This window comes from Tachysurus fulvidraco, chromosome 21, assembly GCF_022655615.1.
Source record: "Tachysurus fulvidraco isolate hzauxx_2018 chromosome 21, HZAU_PFXX_2.0, whole genome shotgun sequence".
Taxonomy (NCBI): Eukaryota; Metazoa; Chordata; class Actinopteri; order Siluriformes; family Bagridae; genus Tachysurus; species Tachysurus fulvidraco.
The window spans coordinates 2,675,451-2,692,555 of NC_062538.1; the positions used below are offsets into that span (position 1 = coordinate 2,675,451).

The 17,105-nt window shown below is 40.3% G+C and overlaps 1 protein-coding gene across 2 annotated transcripts; it reads right to left on the reverse strand.

Moving 5' to 3' along the window:
- Positions 1 to 1,466: 1,466 nt before the first annotated feature.
- Positions 1,467 to 16,289, reverse strand: pafah1b1b (platelet-activating factor acetylhydrolase 1b, regulatory subunit 1b). Of its 2 annotated transcripts, none has more exons than XM_047805620.1 (11): positions 16,103 to 16,289; positions 11,985 to 12,205; positions 9,124 to 9,208; positions 8,947 to 9,021; positions 8,566 to 8,772; positions 7,503 to 7,671; positions 6,902 to 7,004; positions 5,557 to 5,785; positions 5,363 to 5,464; positions 4,366 to 4,522; positions 1,467 to 3,610 (listed from the first exon to the last, which is right to left on the reverse strand). In XM_047805620.1, the coding sequence occupies exons 2-11, from the start codon at positions 12,014 to 12,016 to the stop codon at positions 3,537 to 3,539; spliced, it is 1,233 nt and encodes a 410-aa protein (XP_047661576.1). In that variant the 5' UTR covers positions 12,017 to 12,205; positions 16,103 to 16,289; the 3' UTR covers positions 1,467 to 3,536. The 2 variants fall into 2 exon arrangements, with proteins under 2 accessions (XP_047661576.1, XP_027033119.1); XM_027177318.2 differs by lacking the exon at positions 16,103 to 16,289 and adding an exon at positions 15,833 to 15,973.
- Positions 16,290 to 17,105: the final 816 nt, after the last annotated feature.

A 17,105-nucleotide genomic window follows, 5' to 3' on the forward strand; every position in this document is an offset into this window, starting at 1 on the left:
CAGATTTTACTAAGCTTCTATGAAGATATAAGCAAACGTATATTATGAGTAGTGTTATAAATCATATGCAAGGTGATTCAGCGAATCAGATGCTTGAACACATTCCTAGATAAGAGATAGAATATGTTTGCTTCCTCCTGGAAATAAATGAGCACGAGCAAAATGATCTGATGATTTTTTTTTGGGGGGGGGGGGGGGCAAAAGGGGCAGTTAAGGTAGAAATCAGTGTCCTCGTGATGGGCTCTTTATGGCGCCCTTACAGCTGAAAAAATGGGGTATGTGGTAGCCTAGTGTTTAAGGTGTTGGGCTATAAATCAGTAGGTTGTGAGTTTGAATCCCAGGTTCACAAAGCTAGCAAGGCCCTTCACCCTTAACTGCTCAGTTGTATGAACATGAGATAATGTAAGTTGCTCTGGATATAAGGGTGTCTGCTAAATGCTGTAAATATAATATATATAAATATGAGAAAACATGATAAAATACCCCCTAGTATGTCTCTACATACAGTATGTGAAAGGAAAAGGTGAAGAACTGCCACCTAGGATGTCCTTCTAGTGGAGAATAAGTAATGCAAATTCCCTTTTTCTGTCCTGCAGGTTTAGAAAGTGAGAAATCATCCTTCTAAGCATGGAAATATAAAGAGATGCTTCTACGTGCAAGAAAATGTGCCCTCCAAGGTTGTCTCTATAAAAAAAAAAAACACGATAATGTCCACCAAGTGCCATTTTAAATTCTGCTCCCGTCCCTCAGACATCCTGTAGGAAATTTATCATCCAAAGAATGAGCAATAATCTAGTCTGATGAGATTCGATAGCTGGATTATGTAAGAAAGTGGAACACACCTTTATTTGACTGATACTTGTATAGGTTTATGGTGCCAATCTTCTGAAACGTGGATCATTCTCATGAAGAGATGATAAAATCATGCACAAAACAATACAAAGCATCGACATGGTTGACTTGTGATTTTCAGTGTATTGTCATTGACATGAATAAACAATGACAAAGGCCATCAAGTTGTGCATCCATGAGCGTTATAGTTTATAGGAAGTAGGTTACGGCTGAAATCACCTTTTACCCGACATCCACCTGAGCTGAAAACTTCCTGATGTCGTTTTTGTCTCACAGACAATGAAGTGTGGCTGTAAATGTTGTTCAGGCAAAGTGCATTCGTGAGAACATTTCTTGAAATTCATCCCAAGTGCAAGACACTTAAATTTTTCTTAACTCCAACACACCACGTCTTCATGGAGCTTGCGTTGTACACAGGAACACGATCATGCTGGGACAGCTTTGTTCTCTTCGTGGCATACAGATACAAACTACACAATTATTCAGCAACTACATGGGTGCTACGTTCAGGTGTCCGTATACTTTTGGCCAGTAACACTAACAAATGAATAAATCGTGAATTGCATTTTAAAAAGCTATTATTTACAAAAAAAAAGGAGGACAAACAAAAGGTATTGCTTTATATTTACAGTTTTTATTACTCTTAATTATGTTGCAAACAATGACATCCAGATATATTGGTACACAACTTATATTTTGTCAGTGTATATGTGAGTGTGTGAACAGTGAGATCACAAAAAACAGAATAAGGTCTTTACGTCAAAGGGGGCTTCGGTATATTAACAAGGCATAGAGAGCAAACGACTGGACTGTGAGCTAACTGAATGCACAAACCTACTGCACATACAGCGAAGCTCTAAGATCCTTTCACATGTCCACTGATACTACATACACAGCTTTGGAATAGCAGAGGCCAGGCCTGTACAACCACCGTTTAAATATTACAACCGCGTGCACCTCCTACAGAACTCCCTTAAGATCGAGAGTCCCTTAACACTATCCAGGGGAGGATTTCTTCACTTCACGTTTGTGTTTTTGAAAAGAAAAATTCCATCACAACAAAGAGGTTAGTTTTCACTATATGTGCGTGAAACGTACACGACTCGACTCGTGCATATCTGTCCGTTAACACAGAGTGGCCTAATGTTATTGCACTTGTTGATCTAGCTAGGAGGCGTCTTAACCGTTAACAGACAGACAGCCAGACTCGGCAGGTCTGTCAGAGAAAATTAAGTGGATGAGATGATCTGCGAAACAGTGTCACCAGCGTGCCTGATTTACGACAGCCAGACTAGGTCGCTTGTCCCGCACGATGACACGAAGCAGTACCGCTGAGAACACGTTGAAAAGCTTCCTTCAGTGGCAGCTGAGCCAGATATACGCACACACACGATATTACAGCAGAGAATAACACGTCACAGCTGCAGAACAGGCTGATAAGGCTGGGACTGTGCAATACGTGGTCTTCTAAACACCCCACCCCACCCCCCATGTGTGGTTAAAAACCTGTTGCCTAATAGTTATTCATGTGAAAGACACAATGTGTCCTACCTAGAAATCTACAATGAGTGTTTAAAAGCTTCTATGAGACATAGCTGCTTTTAAACCACATGGAATTCAGTGTCCTTTTGGGAATTCTCGCTTTGAGATATAATTTCTTACATAAGCACCTTTATAATAATAAATTTTTTTTGTATAAAGATCATTATGGACGCTATCATCCCCTTGAGCCATCAATCAACCGAGCGGTGGACAAAATCAAACGGCGATGAAGAGGGCTGCGATATGTTTTGCGCACGCAGGACCAAGAACCTGCTTCACACACACGCACATTATATACCTCCTTTATGAAGTGCACTTTAGTTAAGTCAGGGGTTTAATATCGTACTGCTCTCTCTTCTCAGGGCTCTCCTCCCCCCCACCCCATGACGTCACATACTTGTCTGTCATTATATACAAAATCATGTAACGGGGCCAAACTGCTGCCAGTTTAGATCCTAACGTACAAGGACTCGTTTCCCTGCACCAACTTAGCTTGAAACGTCCGTCTAGGTCCGTTTAGTTCACCGACACTTTCAAAATCTCTCGACTCTAGAATTAATGATGACTGTACAGCATTTAGCACCTAAAATACATCAACAGGAGTTCCTTTAAGAGGACAGAAACATTCAGTCAGGTTTTAATTTGGTTTAGTGACTGCACTAAAAACAGCTTTTTGCTCTCCCTCCCTCTCTCTCTCTTTCTGAAGCATCAGCGGATCACGACATCAGAGCTGAAAAGAAAGAAAAGCGCGCCTGGTTTTCAGGGCTCTGTTTTTGAATTCCCCAGAAAGGACTGTTCTGCCTTTTGTGACGCGATGCTTGATGTTCTTTAACCCTTCAAGATGACGGTAAGCAAATAATATTAATAATGATGATAATTACAATATACAAGTTTGGGATTCACCATGCAAGAATACTTGTTTTTCTTTTTTCTTAACTTATTTTTTCTCTCTTTGTGAGGGTGTCTTATGTAACATTTAATAAGCTCAAACTACATCCAGAATAATTTACATAAAAGGACAATAGTTATTTAGAAGAACGCTGGATGGGGCGGTAGCCATGGTGATGAGTGCATCCCGAAGGACGAGTGTTGTGGCAGGGAGGAGTGGTGGTGGTACGGAGGAGGGGCAGGGGTGAGTGGGATCAGCGGCATTCCCACACTTTAACTGTTTGATCTACGCTTCCTGTCACCACGTAAGGGGAAGTCTTGTGGAAATCTGCAGGAAAAGACAATTAAAAAAAAAAAAATAAATATATATAACAACTAATCAGCCATATCGTTCATTATATTCTCTGCATTGATATAAACCCCCAAGACCTTTCTTTCAGTAACGTTTTCCCTTCCCTGTCTGTCGTAGAAGTCTATTTCATCCACGTACTGGAAACCGAATCAAAATTTCTGTGTTAATCACATTACAGTGAGGGTTTCATCAGGACAATGCTCTGCCCTCGAGATAACTGTTAATGGTATTCTCACTCTACAGATATTGCTTTGCATCAGCACAGTTGAATCACGGATCGATACTGTTGAGGCTTGAGCTAAGATGCAAGTCAGCTGGCGAACATCTCTTCTATCACATGACAACCGTCCAGCTTTCAGAGTGACATCTGAATTGAGATTTTCTCAGTTATATGGCAATTAGGTATGAAAAAATCTATAAAAAAATATATAAAAATCATAAAGCAACCGATCCGAAGATTATTGGCTCGACTGATTCTTTGGACCGGTCGTACGCATGTGGTCCGACATTTCTCCGGTTCCCTACTCACAGCTATAGCACCTACTTACAGTTTGTTCCCATTTCCTGTTTGATACAAAAATAAAAACCCGTCCTGTCATATAGCAGCGATTCTCTGTCACCCCACCCCCAAATCTACGAGCATCACTTGTGTGACGTTTCATAGTAAATGTAGTAAATGAACACGCACTTCATCCAAGACAAACATTCTATAAAATCTAACTGAACCTCACCCATAGAGGTAACGAAGTGTTCATGGGCACTCAAGGTCTTCATGCAGCGCTTGTTCTTATAGTCCCAAGTGCGCAGGGTCTTATCATCAGCACAGCTCATGATGAACCTCCCACCTGGGTGGAACAGCACACCACGGACCCAGTTGTCATGGCCCACCTTTGAAAGTTGGAGGAAGAAAACAAGGTTTGTAGAAGAGTCAGAAATCATATTGGATTAAATGAAGCTACCTGCTGTCAGAACTAAGCTTCGAGTTTCTTATACAGTGGTACTGCGCTTATCGACCGGCTCGGACATCGTCCTTTTCGCTTAGCGAACGATTTTCCGACCGAAATTTGCGCCCGCTGAACGACCAAACCCCGCTTATCGACCTCGACCCACGTAGCACAAGGCGAAGGATCTTCCCAGTCTCCCCTCAGCCTTCATGGAGAGAGCATCTATCGTAAATTACACTTCGGTTTGTGAACAATATTAGTGTTATTTAGCCGTCAATATAACGATTTAGTGCGTGTATATTGTATATACAATACTTTGTTTAAAGTGTAAAGTCTCCTGGCAGTGAGGGCTCATCCTCCTCCAACTAACACCACCACTCAGCCTCCTCCCGCCCATTCCATCAAGCCGTCACTGCGACTTAACGAGTAAGTACAGTACAATAATTTTTTTGGTTACTTTTGTAAAGTTTTTAATTTATACTTTTTACTGTATTATATACAATATTATTTATGTACCTGTATTATTTTGTGTGTTATTTAGTATTAACAGTGATAAAAATGGGGCAAAAATTGTTAATTATTGGGTATAGGTGGAGGTCAGGAACGGATTAATTGGGTATCCGTTATTTCTTATAGGATAATTACATTCGCTCTTCGACCTTTTCGCATTTCGACCTGTTTTGAGAAACGGATTAAGGTCGATAAGCGGGGTACCACTGTACTGTGTTGTAAATGGAAATATTTTGGGTTGAAACAAGGAACCAAGGCATGAAGGTTAACTCACCAGTGTCATAAGGCACATGCCAATACTGACATCCCACATCTTAATGGTTTTGTCTCTGGATCCAGACAGCAAGAACGGACCGGGCTTACCGCTCTTCTTGTTCTACGGAACGAACAGGAACAAAATCTACGTATGGCTGTAGCACAACAAGGTGCCAGATATTATTGCGAGTACACACAAGACGATACACACACCTCCGAGCCGGTGGCCTCCAGTATAGTGGGGAAGGCATTCTCCGGAGCCCAGGAGATGCACTCCACGACATGCTCGTGCTCCCGAAGCTCAGCTTTGCACTCCTTGGTGGCAGTGACCCACACGCGCACTGTCTGGTCATTGGAGCAGCTGGCCAACAGCGTGCCGTCCTGATTGGGCCTCACCATCCTCACCCATTCCCGGTGGCCCGTAAATGTCTTCACGCAGTAACTACACGCGCACAGAAAACGTCTTTAGATTTTACTCTAATCAATACAACTACAATACGCTGGCATGGATTTGGACCAATAAAACAAAACAAAAAACAAAACAAAAAAAAAGGAGAAAGACAAAATGTAGCGCACACTAAGTATTTAGAAATATTTATTCCTAATTTACCAAGCGCTAGCTCTATATTCTTCATGCTGTGGTGATTTGTATGATTTCTAAAAGCTTTGAGTGAAGGCTTGTGTCACCATTACCATCTGCTCCTCTATGAACGTTTGTGAACTATTTCTCCAGCCGCCGCTGAGAAAATTACAGGCTGAATTACACTGCCGCTGTTCACCAAATTCACTGGTGGCCTGATCACACTAGTCCCATCCAGATACACGTGTAATTTTCAATAGAGATGTCGCCTCGTGTTGAGAGGGGAAAAATAAAAACTCTGCTGCTACGTGCCATGCTTATATGTCTCACAGCACGCCGATCAGTGACCCTTACAAGACCCTTAAACACGTTACAATCCTCCTATACTTTGTGTTTCACTGTATTTCCAACCTGTTGCTGAAACCCTGGCTAGCCCCAAGCTGTAATAAGAGCCGGTCTCTTTTCGCTAATCTACTTTATAGCTCCGACAACTCGGACACCGTGTCCCGAACGGATCGTAACGATACAACCGTGTGACGCAGATATCTGAAGAAAACAGAACTCGGTTGAAAACAAAACTCGCTCCTCTTGTAGTAATTTGACTGCCGCCTGGATGCGAGAGGCCTTTTATTGAGAAAATGTTTTTAAAAATATGATAAACGAATCCAATCTGATCAGGATTAAAGTAGTAACTTATTTTTATGCATATGTTCCAACCAGCTTTGTTTCTTTTGTTCAGTTATGTGCAGTGAAAAAGAAAAAAAAACACTAAAACCAAATTATGAAACAAACCGAAATACCAAATTTCACTCTGATTCACTAATAAGTATATTAACAACATTTAAACTTCTTTACAGCAAAGACAGACATCTTCGATCATCAGATCAAATGTGCATATCATTTTCCAGCACGCGCACAAACACACACACACCTCGTTATCACAAGTCTAATCAACAGACAAAAGTCTTCTCTACTCACCCAGTGGCCACCTCCCACATTTTCATCGTTTTATCCCTCGATGCAGATACAATATGGTCACCATTGGGCATGATGGCTACTGAGGACACGTTGTGGTCGTGTCCTATGAAAAAAGAGAAATTGCAGAAAGAGTAACAGGATTTATAAGCTGCCCTTAATATACATGCTTTAGGTGTCTGAGCGTGCAGTCTTGTAGCGTGTAGGATAAAACATTGATCACTGGTTAGTGTGTCAAAACATCACTGTTTCCAGATTATGAATCGGCAAAATGCTATATTTAGGTCACGAGTGATTATCGGTAATTATCAGCTGTGAACTAAAAGGGGAGCACTTTCATCTATGCACGTTTATTAATACCATTTGTTTTTATTTCTGGGGTCTTTTCTGCCTCAAAACAAACTCTATCTCTGTTCAAACTCCATTATATATCTGTTTTTTTTTTTTTTAACCAGACATGTAAAGAGAGCTTATACTGAAGGATTTAAACACCCCTCAGATGCCCAAAAATGATCCGTACAGCTTTCAAAAGCAGTAAATAGCCTGTTTGGTATCTTAGCATACCCTTGACCACCGGAGGCATTTATTTGTGTGGTTTGCTCACCGTGCATGGTCCTGATGCACTCAAAGCCCTGGAAGTCCCAGAGTTTGATGGTCATGTCTGCTGAGCAGGAGGCAAGCAGCTTTCCAGTCTGATCAAAGGAGATGTCCTGCACTGAGTCTGTATGACCCTTCAGAGTTCTCTCAAAATCTCCTGTTTCATAGTCCCACACCTACACACACGCACACACACATACACACACACACGCACGAACACACACACCCCTTAAGTGTCTAATAGCAGTGCAAACTCATTCAGAGTTAAATAGTTTGGTTAAGTGTAAGGCAGACTATAAAACCCCACATCTGCGAATCAGTGCTGACTTTAAACTTATCAGAAACACTGAGATTGGCAGCGACTTTCTGGCATTTCAGTATTTATTATATTTCCCTTTCATCTTTTTCTTTATTAATTACGTTTAGGGTCATGGAACACGGGTTAACCGGATGCTGCTGATGTGCAGATGGAAATATAAGTTGGCAAAACAAGTGAAAGACATATTTTGGCTTCTTGTAATTCACACCGTGTTGAAACCTCGCCGCTCTCCCTCGTGAACTTTACACTGTAGCGGACGTCTGTGAAACCATGTAAGCGTCTGGGCCACAAAAAATATCCATACGCTACAGATAACGCATTTGTTTCACGCTCTTCCCCTACATCATCGTCCGACATCCGGCTTGAGAAAGCATGACGGATTCCTGCATCAAAGCGTTAAAAAGGTCAGGCTGTCCATTCTGTAGCTTCCTGTGAAATGTCAGCAACCTTCTAATAGACGACAGGAAGGTGAAGAAGCCTTGATCAAAATGGAGAGTTGCTAAGGTGCGTCTGATTCCCAGAGAACTGCTTGCTGCGCTGTTGCTCTGGGCAACCGGTGCATCGTGACGGTCTCCATAGAGACAGCCAGTGAGTCAGCATAAAACACAAAGCGCATGTTCTTTGGATAACACACAGGCTTTGACGTTGCAACATATAAACATGTTCTACTCTCCTAGAATCTCTCTATACTTATACTTAGGCTCCCTCGTTCAAAATCTGTAAAAAAGCATCGATGTCTTTTGTGCCGTACCTTAATTGTGGCGTCTTCTGAAGCAGACACCATGACGCTGAAGATGGGATGAAAGATGACACGCGTGACAGGACTCCTGTGTCCGCTGAGCGCGTATTTCTCCGGAGGGCGAGGGATCCACTCTTTGGGGTCCCTCTTCTGCCCCATAGGTCCTCCTAAAGTGATTTCCTCTTTAGCTTCGTTAAGCTTGGACTCCAGCTCCATCACCTTGACGAGTAATATAAGACAGGGGAACTTTTGAAATTCAATGATGCGGTAACCTGAGTATCATAAAACGTTGGTATAATAACAAATATTTACGCTTAAATAATACATATGATAAGAGCTTACACCTACAACATGTACTGACAAACCAGACTAACCTGCTGTAGGAGTACTGACCTTCTTTTGTAATCTAATGACCGAGGTCCATTTCTTTTCCAAAAGGCCCGCATACTTCTTGTCTAATTCTTCATTCTGAAGCCGGGAATCGGGAAACATGGCGATTAACGGCACACGATAAAATCTGGACCGAGCTTTGTTTTTATTTTTTTGGAAAAGTATGTGAAATAATCTCACCATATCTAACTCGGCTTCCTTCTTAAAAACAGAATACGCCTCTTCGTAGCCGTTTGATCGGAGGTAATCCGCTATCGCTCGGTTTCTGAAAGGATGAAAGCTTCTGTTAAGTTTACAACCAACGATGACACATGAGATGTTACATTATAATGACTATTGTGTCTACAAGCAATGCCATCGATTCTACTGAGAAAAAAAAGACTCCTTTTACTGATTTAGACTCGAATTTTACGAATAAACTCGATTGTTGTGTATGCAAAATAAAGAAAGAAACAAAAACGCACACTTGTTGTCATGGTAACAAGCTCACTGCTAGACCAATGGAATTGTACTCGAATAGCGCTGCGGGAAGTTGAACCAAACCGGCTGACATGGACAAGCGAGCAGATGGACATACAGACAATCGCAGTCTTTCCAGTGCTTCATTATTATGTAAATGGACTTCCAAAGTCTTGAGATGGTGCTGAATATTTTATGAGCTGTGCATGGGGCTAAATTTAGTCGGTGACTTTATAACCGCTGCATAACCCTCTTTCACCCTGGTTTTGGTTAAGTGTGGCTCTGGGGAGAGTAAGGTAGTGTTAGGTAGCGTAATTATTTTATCCATGGCTCTGGGGAGAGTAAGGTAGTGTTAGGTAGCGTAATTATTTTATCCATCAAGTCAAGAGCAGTTTTCATTTAATTAAGTAATTTAATAAAAACATTTTTTACATACTTTACTGCACTGTTTTGTTGAATGCTCGAAGTCAGAAAGCGTGCTATTTCTGTACACAACAGCGTTGCTCAGAAAGTTGTTCTGACATAAACGCACACTTATAAGGTATTGTTTATAAAGTAAAAGCTATTGCGCAGAGACATTTATGATTAAAAAAAAACTTTGTTGTGGTGGAATTTATTGTTCTTTATTGTAAGTATAGGAGTTTGTTTTCTGGTTTCTCAGTAAAATGACAAGCGGTGTTGAATAAAGAAAAAAAAGAAAAAGAGACAGACAGAGAGAGAGACAGACAAACAGAAAGAGAAAGACAGACAGAGAGAGTGAGAGATGTCTATTCTGTAGGATAATAATTATTAATATTACATTCTGATTTGTTACATCGCTTTCACACTTGGTGAATTCTCTTCCTTAGAGTTCAATGCGCTCAGTGAAGAGTATGAAAAATCAGATCTCTGGTCCTCTGAACCAAACTTTGGTGAAGCATGATTGGTTCAACATTATTTACTTCTTGTTTCAAATTGCATGATACTAAAGAAAAGAGTTATGATCGGTGGAGGAGATGGAATTCTGAATGTGTATAAACTGGTACATGATAAACAGCCTGACCGACAGTCATGAAAAACACAAGGCTAAAAGGCTATAAGTCTTCTCGAACAAGATCGACTCCTCGTTTGCGGGCGATTCTGCACGTTAGCACAGTGCGCATCCCAAAAAATACTCTTCTTCACCATTTGTGAGCTGGACAAAATAAAATAATAATAATAATGATAATAACAACAAATGAATGACTCCAGTAACATTAGATTACAAAAATGAATGTATGGAATAAGGCTGGGCGATAAAATGATAACGATATGTATCGCGATAGACACGTGATCGATATCAATTAAAAAAAAAGTGTTCGATAAAACGATATTTTTTAATTCTTCGTCGGAAGAAAACAGAGGTTGTGAAGCAAATTTGGTTGCATTAACAAATGCACTCGCTCTCTGGTAGCATAGCAACGTAGGCAGTGACACGCTAACAGCCAATCATGTAACAGTATCGTGTTTGGTTGTGCTGATAAGCAGAAAATGAGCTGCAGCGAGTGAGGAAATTGTAAATAAAAGAGGAAAAGTCAGCGTGCCAGTATGGCAGTTTTTTGAATACAAGTAGTCAAACCAACATCATCTGCAAATTGTGCAATAGCACTAAACTTGCATTAAATTCTCAGGTTTCTCTATGTTTATATTTAACATTTTACACTATTTTATTACACATTATTAAGCATTTCTTACATTTTCTTTCATTTTGCACCTTAAATGTTAAGAGATAATTGTTAAGTGTTCGTTGTGACTTTAGACTTATGTTTACATTATAATTATTTGAGTTTTCCTGGTTGTTGACATTTCTGTCTTAATAACTGAGGGGATTCTGATCAGAGGAATAAAATAGAAATGTTTAAATGTAATATATTTTTCTCCTGGTCCTTATTTTAAAGGGGTCATAAAAAATATCAATAATTACCAATATCGACCGATATGAAACACTGATATCTTGATACGGTTTTCAGCCATATCGCCCAGCCATAGTATGGAACTGATGTTTAGACAGAATTCCTTGTGAAAACAAACCCGTGATTACGATCCCCGCCCTGAAGAGAGTCAAGAAAAGGCTAAGAATGGAAAGTATGTGAAGTATGAAAAAGTCCTTGGTCTAAAACCGAAAAGCAAATAATTTATGGCTAGTTTGTGTGCTAGGGTTTTGTTTTCCTAGCTCAAGTATGAATAATGGTCAGGCACCAATCAACCCAAGGCCCCCATTGGTAGTCCTTTATAAAATATTAAAGCTGACTAGGTCTCAAAGCATCTAAATGCACAGAAAGACACTAAGCAAGACTAAGCTAAATGCTGTAAATGACTGAGCAGGGATCATTTGTGTTATTCATAGATTTATTTTAATTAATCAGAGCATAGAGACTACACAACTTAATTTATGCGTCAGTTGAAATTTCTCTAAGGACATTTGGATTATTAGCAACCGATCTGTGTATCCTGTTGCATACCGTACTCCCCGCTTCCCTCTCCAGGTATTTGAGGAGCACGATGTGTTTTCAGGTTTTCCTTGTTGCCATTGTTTAAAAAATAAAAAAAAATGGTGAACTCACAGCTCATCTCGTTGCCTCTGTGACAGCACCATTATGGCAGGTGTACAGGGGCGCTGTCTCTGCCCCAGGCAGGGAGCTTGTAGACAATCCTCAGCGTGCTCAGCAGGCTCTTTGAAGGACAGACGGACGGCAGGATGGACACTCGCTCCGGGCCTGGCGTCGCTCGCGCTCTCGGGCGTTTACCTCACGGAAAATATTCAACACTGTGTTTTTCCTTTCATCTACATAGAACAAGAAAGAAAAATAGGTTAAACTCTTATCTTATACTTGCACTAAACAAAGAATTATGATAATCTGTAAACTAGTTTAATTCCGAGATTAAGCCAAGACTGTAAATTTACAGCGAACACTTTCCACCGTGCCAAGACCACTACAAGGACCTATCTGGACCCGTGTGCTACAACCACAACACCACCTTCAGAAGTGTCCGAACTGGAGGCAGAAAAGGAAGCTTTGGCCATGTTCTTGTGTGGAATTAACGTGTCCTGTGTGCTCATCGTATCAGCTCTCGTTCGTTTATTCGTTCAAATCGTGTTAGCAGAATACATGACAAACAAATACAGCTGAAGACGTTTAAAATCTCATCACAAATAGTGAAGTGAATAAAAATGCATGTACGATGCAAGGTGTATGGATTGCTTGAGACAAACATTACTACCAGAAGTGTTCAAGGCCTTAAATCTCTACATCTAATCCAGTCCTCGAGTTGATCAAGACCAGAGGTAAGGTGGGATCGGATGGGGGAAAAGGGTTATGCCTTTGTAATCCCTTGAGTCTAAGGAGCCTGCAAATATCCTTCTCTCTAATCTGGAGGATGATGTCTAGAATAGCTGTGATGGAGGTGAAAATATTTAATCTGGATTGGTGCAGCAGACGGAGCCACGTGGACCTGCGTATAGAAAGTGTCGTTATACGGACAAAAACCAACCTCAGACACATAAGCTACAGGCATCTCACGTAGCAAGAAGTGTCGAATCAGCGCCTTATAGCGTACGATAGTCTGAGCCATAATTCAAAGGTTGGTCATAAGATCTGCGAAACAGCATGTACCTGCTGATCTGCGAAACAGCATGTAACAAGTCCGACATCCCAACCAAATAACAGGTAAGGGGACGACACTGAGGAGGAAAACTAAAAGCTTAAAAAGGAAAAAAAAAAGACAAATATCTGTTAAAACCTAAGACACTTCTACAGGCGATAATCAGACATACTTTGTTTTTATTATTTATGAGAATGTCAGTGTCTAAACGTTATTAAACGGCCATCAGGCACGCAGAGCATCAGCGGTTATAAATCTTTATGGTTGTGAACTTTGCCTGTGCGATGGCAAATACTGGCTTCACCTCCTTATCTAGGATGATATGCGGGTTAGACCTGTGTAGACATGCCACACTAACAGTTTTAACTTCTCAGAGTCTCAGAAACATCACTTCATCCATTGATATCGGGGGGTGGGGGGGTGGGTGGGATTGATAGAGTGTTTTTATGTTGTGGGTTCGACATTTGAATTATTTTTTGATCGTCTTTCAAATGACTAACAGGAGGTACATTTAAACAGAAACAAGCATGTAGATAAACATAGAGATTTTCCTTTTATCATCATGGGTACAACTTCCACTGACTTTTATAATCTTAGGTCACCTGAATAACAATTTACACGTCATGATGTTCGAAGTTTAAGTCGACATCTGGACAACCGGCACTAGACTGTGAGACAAAACCCGACCACAAATTATATTAAGGAAACAAGATGGAGTCATATTCTCAGTCCATACTCAAAACAGGGTCACATTTGGCTTGTGTGATATAATGACGTAATCATTGCTACATGACTTTACACTGCGATGTTTTAACCATTTATATTATCAGACCTGCCAATATTTACACATTTTACACAATGTATGTTCAGCTTGGTGAAAAAATAACACTTAAGAATATATTGTGCTGCTGTGTTTTTCTCTCTCGTTTGCCACTGCCCGCAAGCAGTGCCTGACTCCACGGCGAGGAAATTATTAATCTGCTCTCTCCTTCAATTTAAAATGGTGCAAATGCTTCCTTTTTTTAACATCAGTTCTGGTATCAGTTGTTGATAATCCCTTATAAATTGTGAAAGAAGAAAAGAACAAGAGGAAGAAAAAAATCAATAAAGCACAAGCCCAAGATCGCATTACAGTAGAAGGGAAGTTAATCCCATGTTTATGATGTCGGTATCAAAGAAACTTCTTAAAACCGAATTAATTGGTGGTACAGATGCAGACAGATGAGTGAAATATTGACATTAATTTACATGTCAGGTTTAAACAAAATGGATGCCATTTCTTTGGTCCAATCATATACTACTATGCTGCATGCCCTTGAAAATATGATTACACCAGTAAATTGTGCGTGTGTGTGTGTGTGTGTGTGTGTGTGTACGTGTAAAGGCAGGGTTATCTATCCAATTTAGACACAGCTTCCAAAGGGTAATGCCAGGTATGAAGATTAAAGACCCCATGAGGCTAAAGATGCCGAGTGCACCTCACCATAACTATTCCAAAACTTAGAGAATAGAAAAAACCCTGACACGTGCAATTTTTCAGATTAAGAATTTAATTCTCAAGAGACACGCTTCTGATTTGCTGCACTACAAAGTGCCCAGGCTGTTGTGAGGAGATTAGACCTGGCATCATTGTGCGAGATAGACCAAGCTCATCATGGAAAAGTTGTGTAGATTTTTAAACACGTATTCCTGCAGGGCCAAAGGGATAAAGAGGGAATTAAATAAAGTGCAAAGGAACGTAACCAAGCAGCCATACAAAATTTAATCAGTAGTGCAGCAGAAACAGATCTTAATATATTCCCACCAACACGGCAGCGTGTCTGAAAAACCGAACGTCGGCTTCCAGCTTGGGGGAAAAAATTATTTTGTACATCATTTCTGTTAGACATTTCTCTCACTGAACTGGAAGAAGAGGAAATAAAAAGTCAATAAAGAGATATCACCAGATACAGGCTTACATCACTTTATAAGACCTATTATCTGGCCTGGTTAAAGTGAAAGTGCACTGGTCAAGATGGGGCTTGTGGGAACATTTTCTAAACACGGCAGTAAAAACTTAAACATTTTTTATGACACATTCAGTCCATTTTACTAAAATAAAAACAGACACAGAGACAGGAATAAGTATAGAATTGAGAAATGACCGTAATCTAAATTGTAAACACAAGAGATAACATTTTTAAGATCATTTTTAAGGGCGACTCGGACATGAGAAATGTTTTTTTTTAAGGTTTATTATTACTAATTAATAAAAGCACAGTATTAGAAGATGTTTACCAACAGGCTAGTTATGATGATCTCACTCACTTAGCCGAACATCAAGCTAACGTTAAACACCTTTGGCGTGATTTACTGACCATTTCAAATAACTTTCACAACCTTTACGAGTTCATAACGATCCCTTTAGCTCTAAAGTGAGGCGAAATAAAAAGCTTAGATGTGCGTGTGAACGCTATAAAAGACCGATCTAACCATTACTTCTACGCCCTTGCTAGGTGAACTTCACAGCTAGCATGTTAGCATCGGGTACCAAATATAGACCCACCTCAAAAACATCACCACAGGCAACACCCAAGCTAATGCTAAACACACAAACCTATACGAGGTCGTGACAAAATGTCAAGTAGCAACTGCAAACAAAAATAAACAAACATCTCCAAGCGCATATCCTCTAATAATCAAAATAACAAACAACAACAACAATAATAAGTGTCATTACAGAGCTAGCTAGCTAGTTAGCCAATTAGAGCTAACACGATTAACCAATGTCGCCGGTTGGCCTTCACTCTGTAAAGTACGTATAAATTACCTGAATAAATGTTTTCTCGTCGACGTAAACAGTTCACCAAAGCAAAATACACACGACTGATTTGTGTGTTTGTGTTTTTACTGCCCTGACGCCCTGTTATTTATATATATATATATTTTGGCTGCCGCTGCCCGTCCGCCATTTTGAGATCCACACGGAGAGACGGCGCACATTTTTGAAGCCACATAGGCAGCTTTTTTTTTTTTTTTTTTTAACAGACGCTTTTATGTGTAAAATCCAGTCAAATATAGACAACCGAACATTTCTTACCTTTCTGTGTTAAACGTATTTCGTTGACAATGCAGCAAAAACGTTCACGGATTAAGACTGAGCTCCACAACAAACAAAGTCACTTCCGACTCCGCCGGTTCATCAGCCCTGTTTCTTCTGCTCGAGCTCTGCGCCGCATTCGCCTACGGACGACGTGCACGCGCGACCACACGCACACGAGCACGCGCGCACAGACCAACACATACTGTTATCGGGGGCGCGCACAGACAACACATACTGTTATCGGGGGCGCGCACAGACCAACACATACTGTTATCGGGGGCGCGCCCGTGTTTAAGATTCCCTGCTTTACAAATCTCAGTCCTTCATTTCTCAGTCAGAACTAGCTTGAATTGCTGGTTTATGAGGTTTAATTAATGAGCCTATCAATATGTTTTTGATTCATGAATCATTTATACTATATATGACTCACTCTCAGATATGATACATACTGTGCAATATGTTTTTGATTCATGAATCATCTATTCTATATATGAATCAGACTCAGATATGATACCTACATATGTTTTTGATTCATGAATCATCTATTCTATATATGAATCAGACTCAGATATGATATATACGGTGCAATATGTTTTTTAATTCATGTCAGCCATTTGACATTTGAGAATAACACTAAAATTGTTATGTTTAACAGAGGTATGAGCAAATCACTTTGATAACTTATATTAATTTTAAAAACATTCTTTTTATACATACCAATACATTTCAGTCGACAGTACATTTCTTGCCTCGACTCACCTTCCTTACTTTAGACACTATTCACACCGATCCCACAGTTTTATCATGGAAAGCTCAGCCCTGGTCTTGATCAGCTAAATGCATTTCATTCTAATTTATTTTAATACTAACGGGGACACCTTTAGATGTGCTTGTTCATGCAGTCACCCAAACCGAGATTTTTCCAGCCTTCTAGCTGTCCATTTTCAGTGACTCTGTGTCCACTCAAGTCTCTAATTCCTGTCCTTGGTTCCTGACATGG

Bases quoted from the DNA above. Each gene is read 5' to 3' on its own strand.
- pafah1b1b (XM_047805620.1), bottom strand. From the start codon at position 12,016: ATGGTGCTGTCACAGAGGCAACGAGATGAGCT. The intron at 9,209-11,984 runs GTGAGTTCACCA...TCATCCTTTCAG, and splicing joins CAGAGGCAACGAGATGAGCT to AAACCGAGCGATAGCGGATT. The intron at 7,005-7,502 runs GTGAGCAAACCA...CTTTTTTCATAG, and splicing joins GTGCATCAGGACCATGCACG to GACACGACCACAACGTGTCC.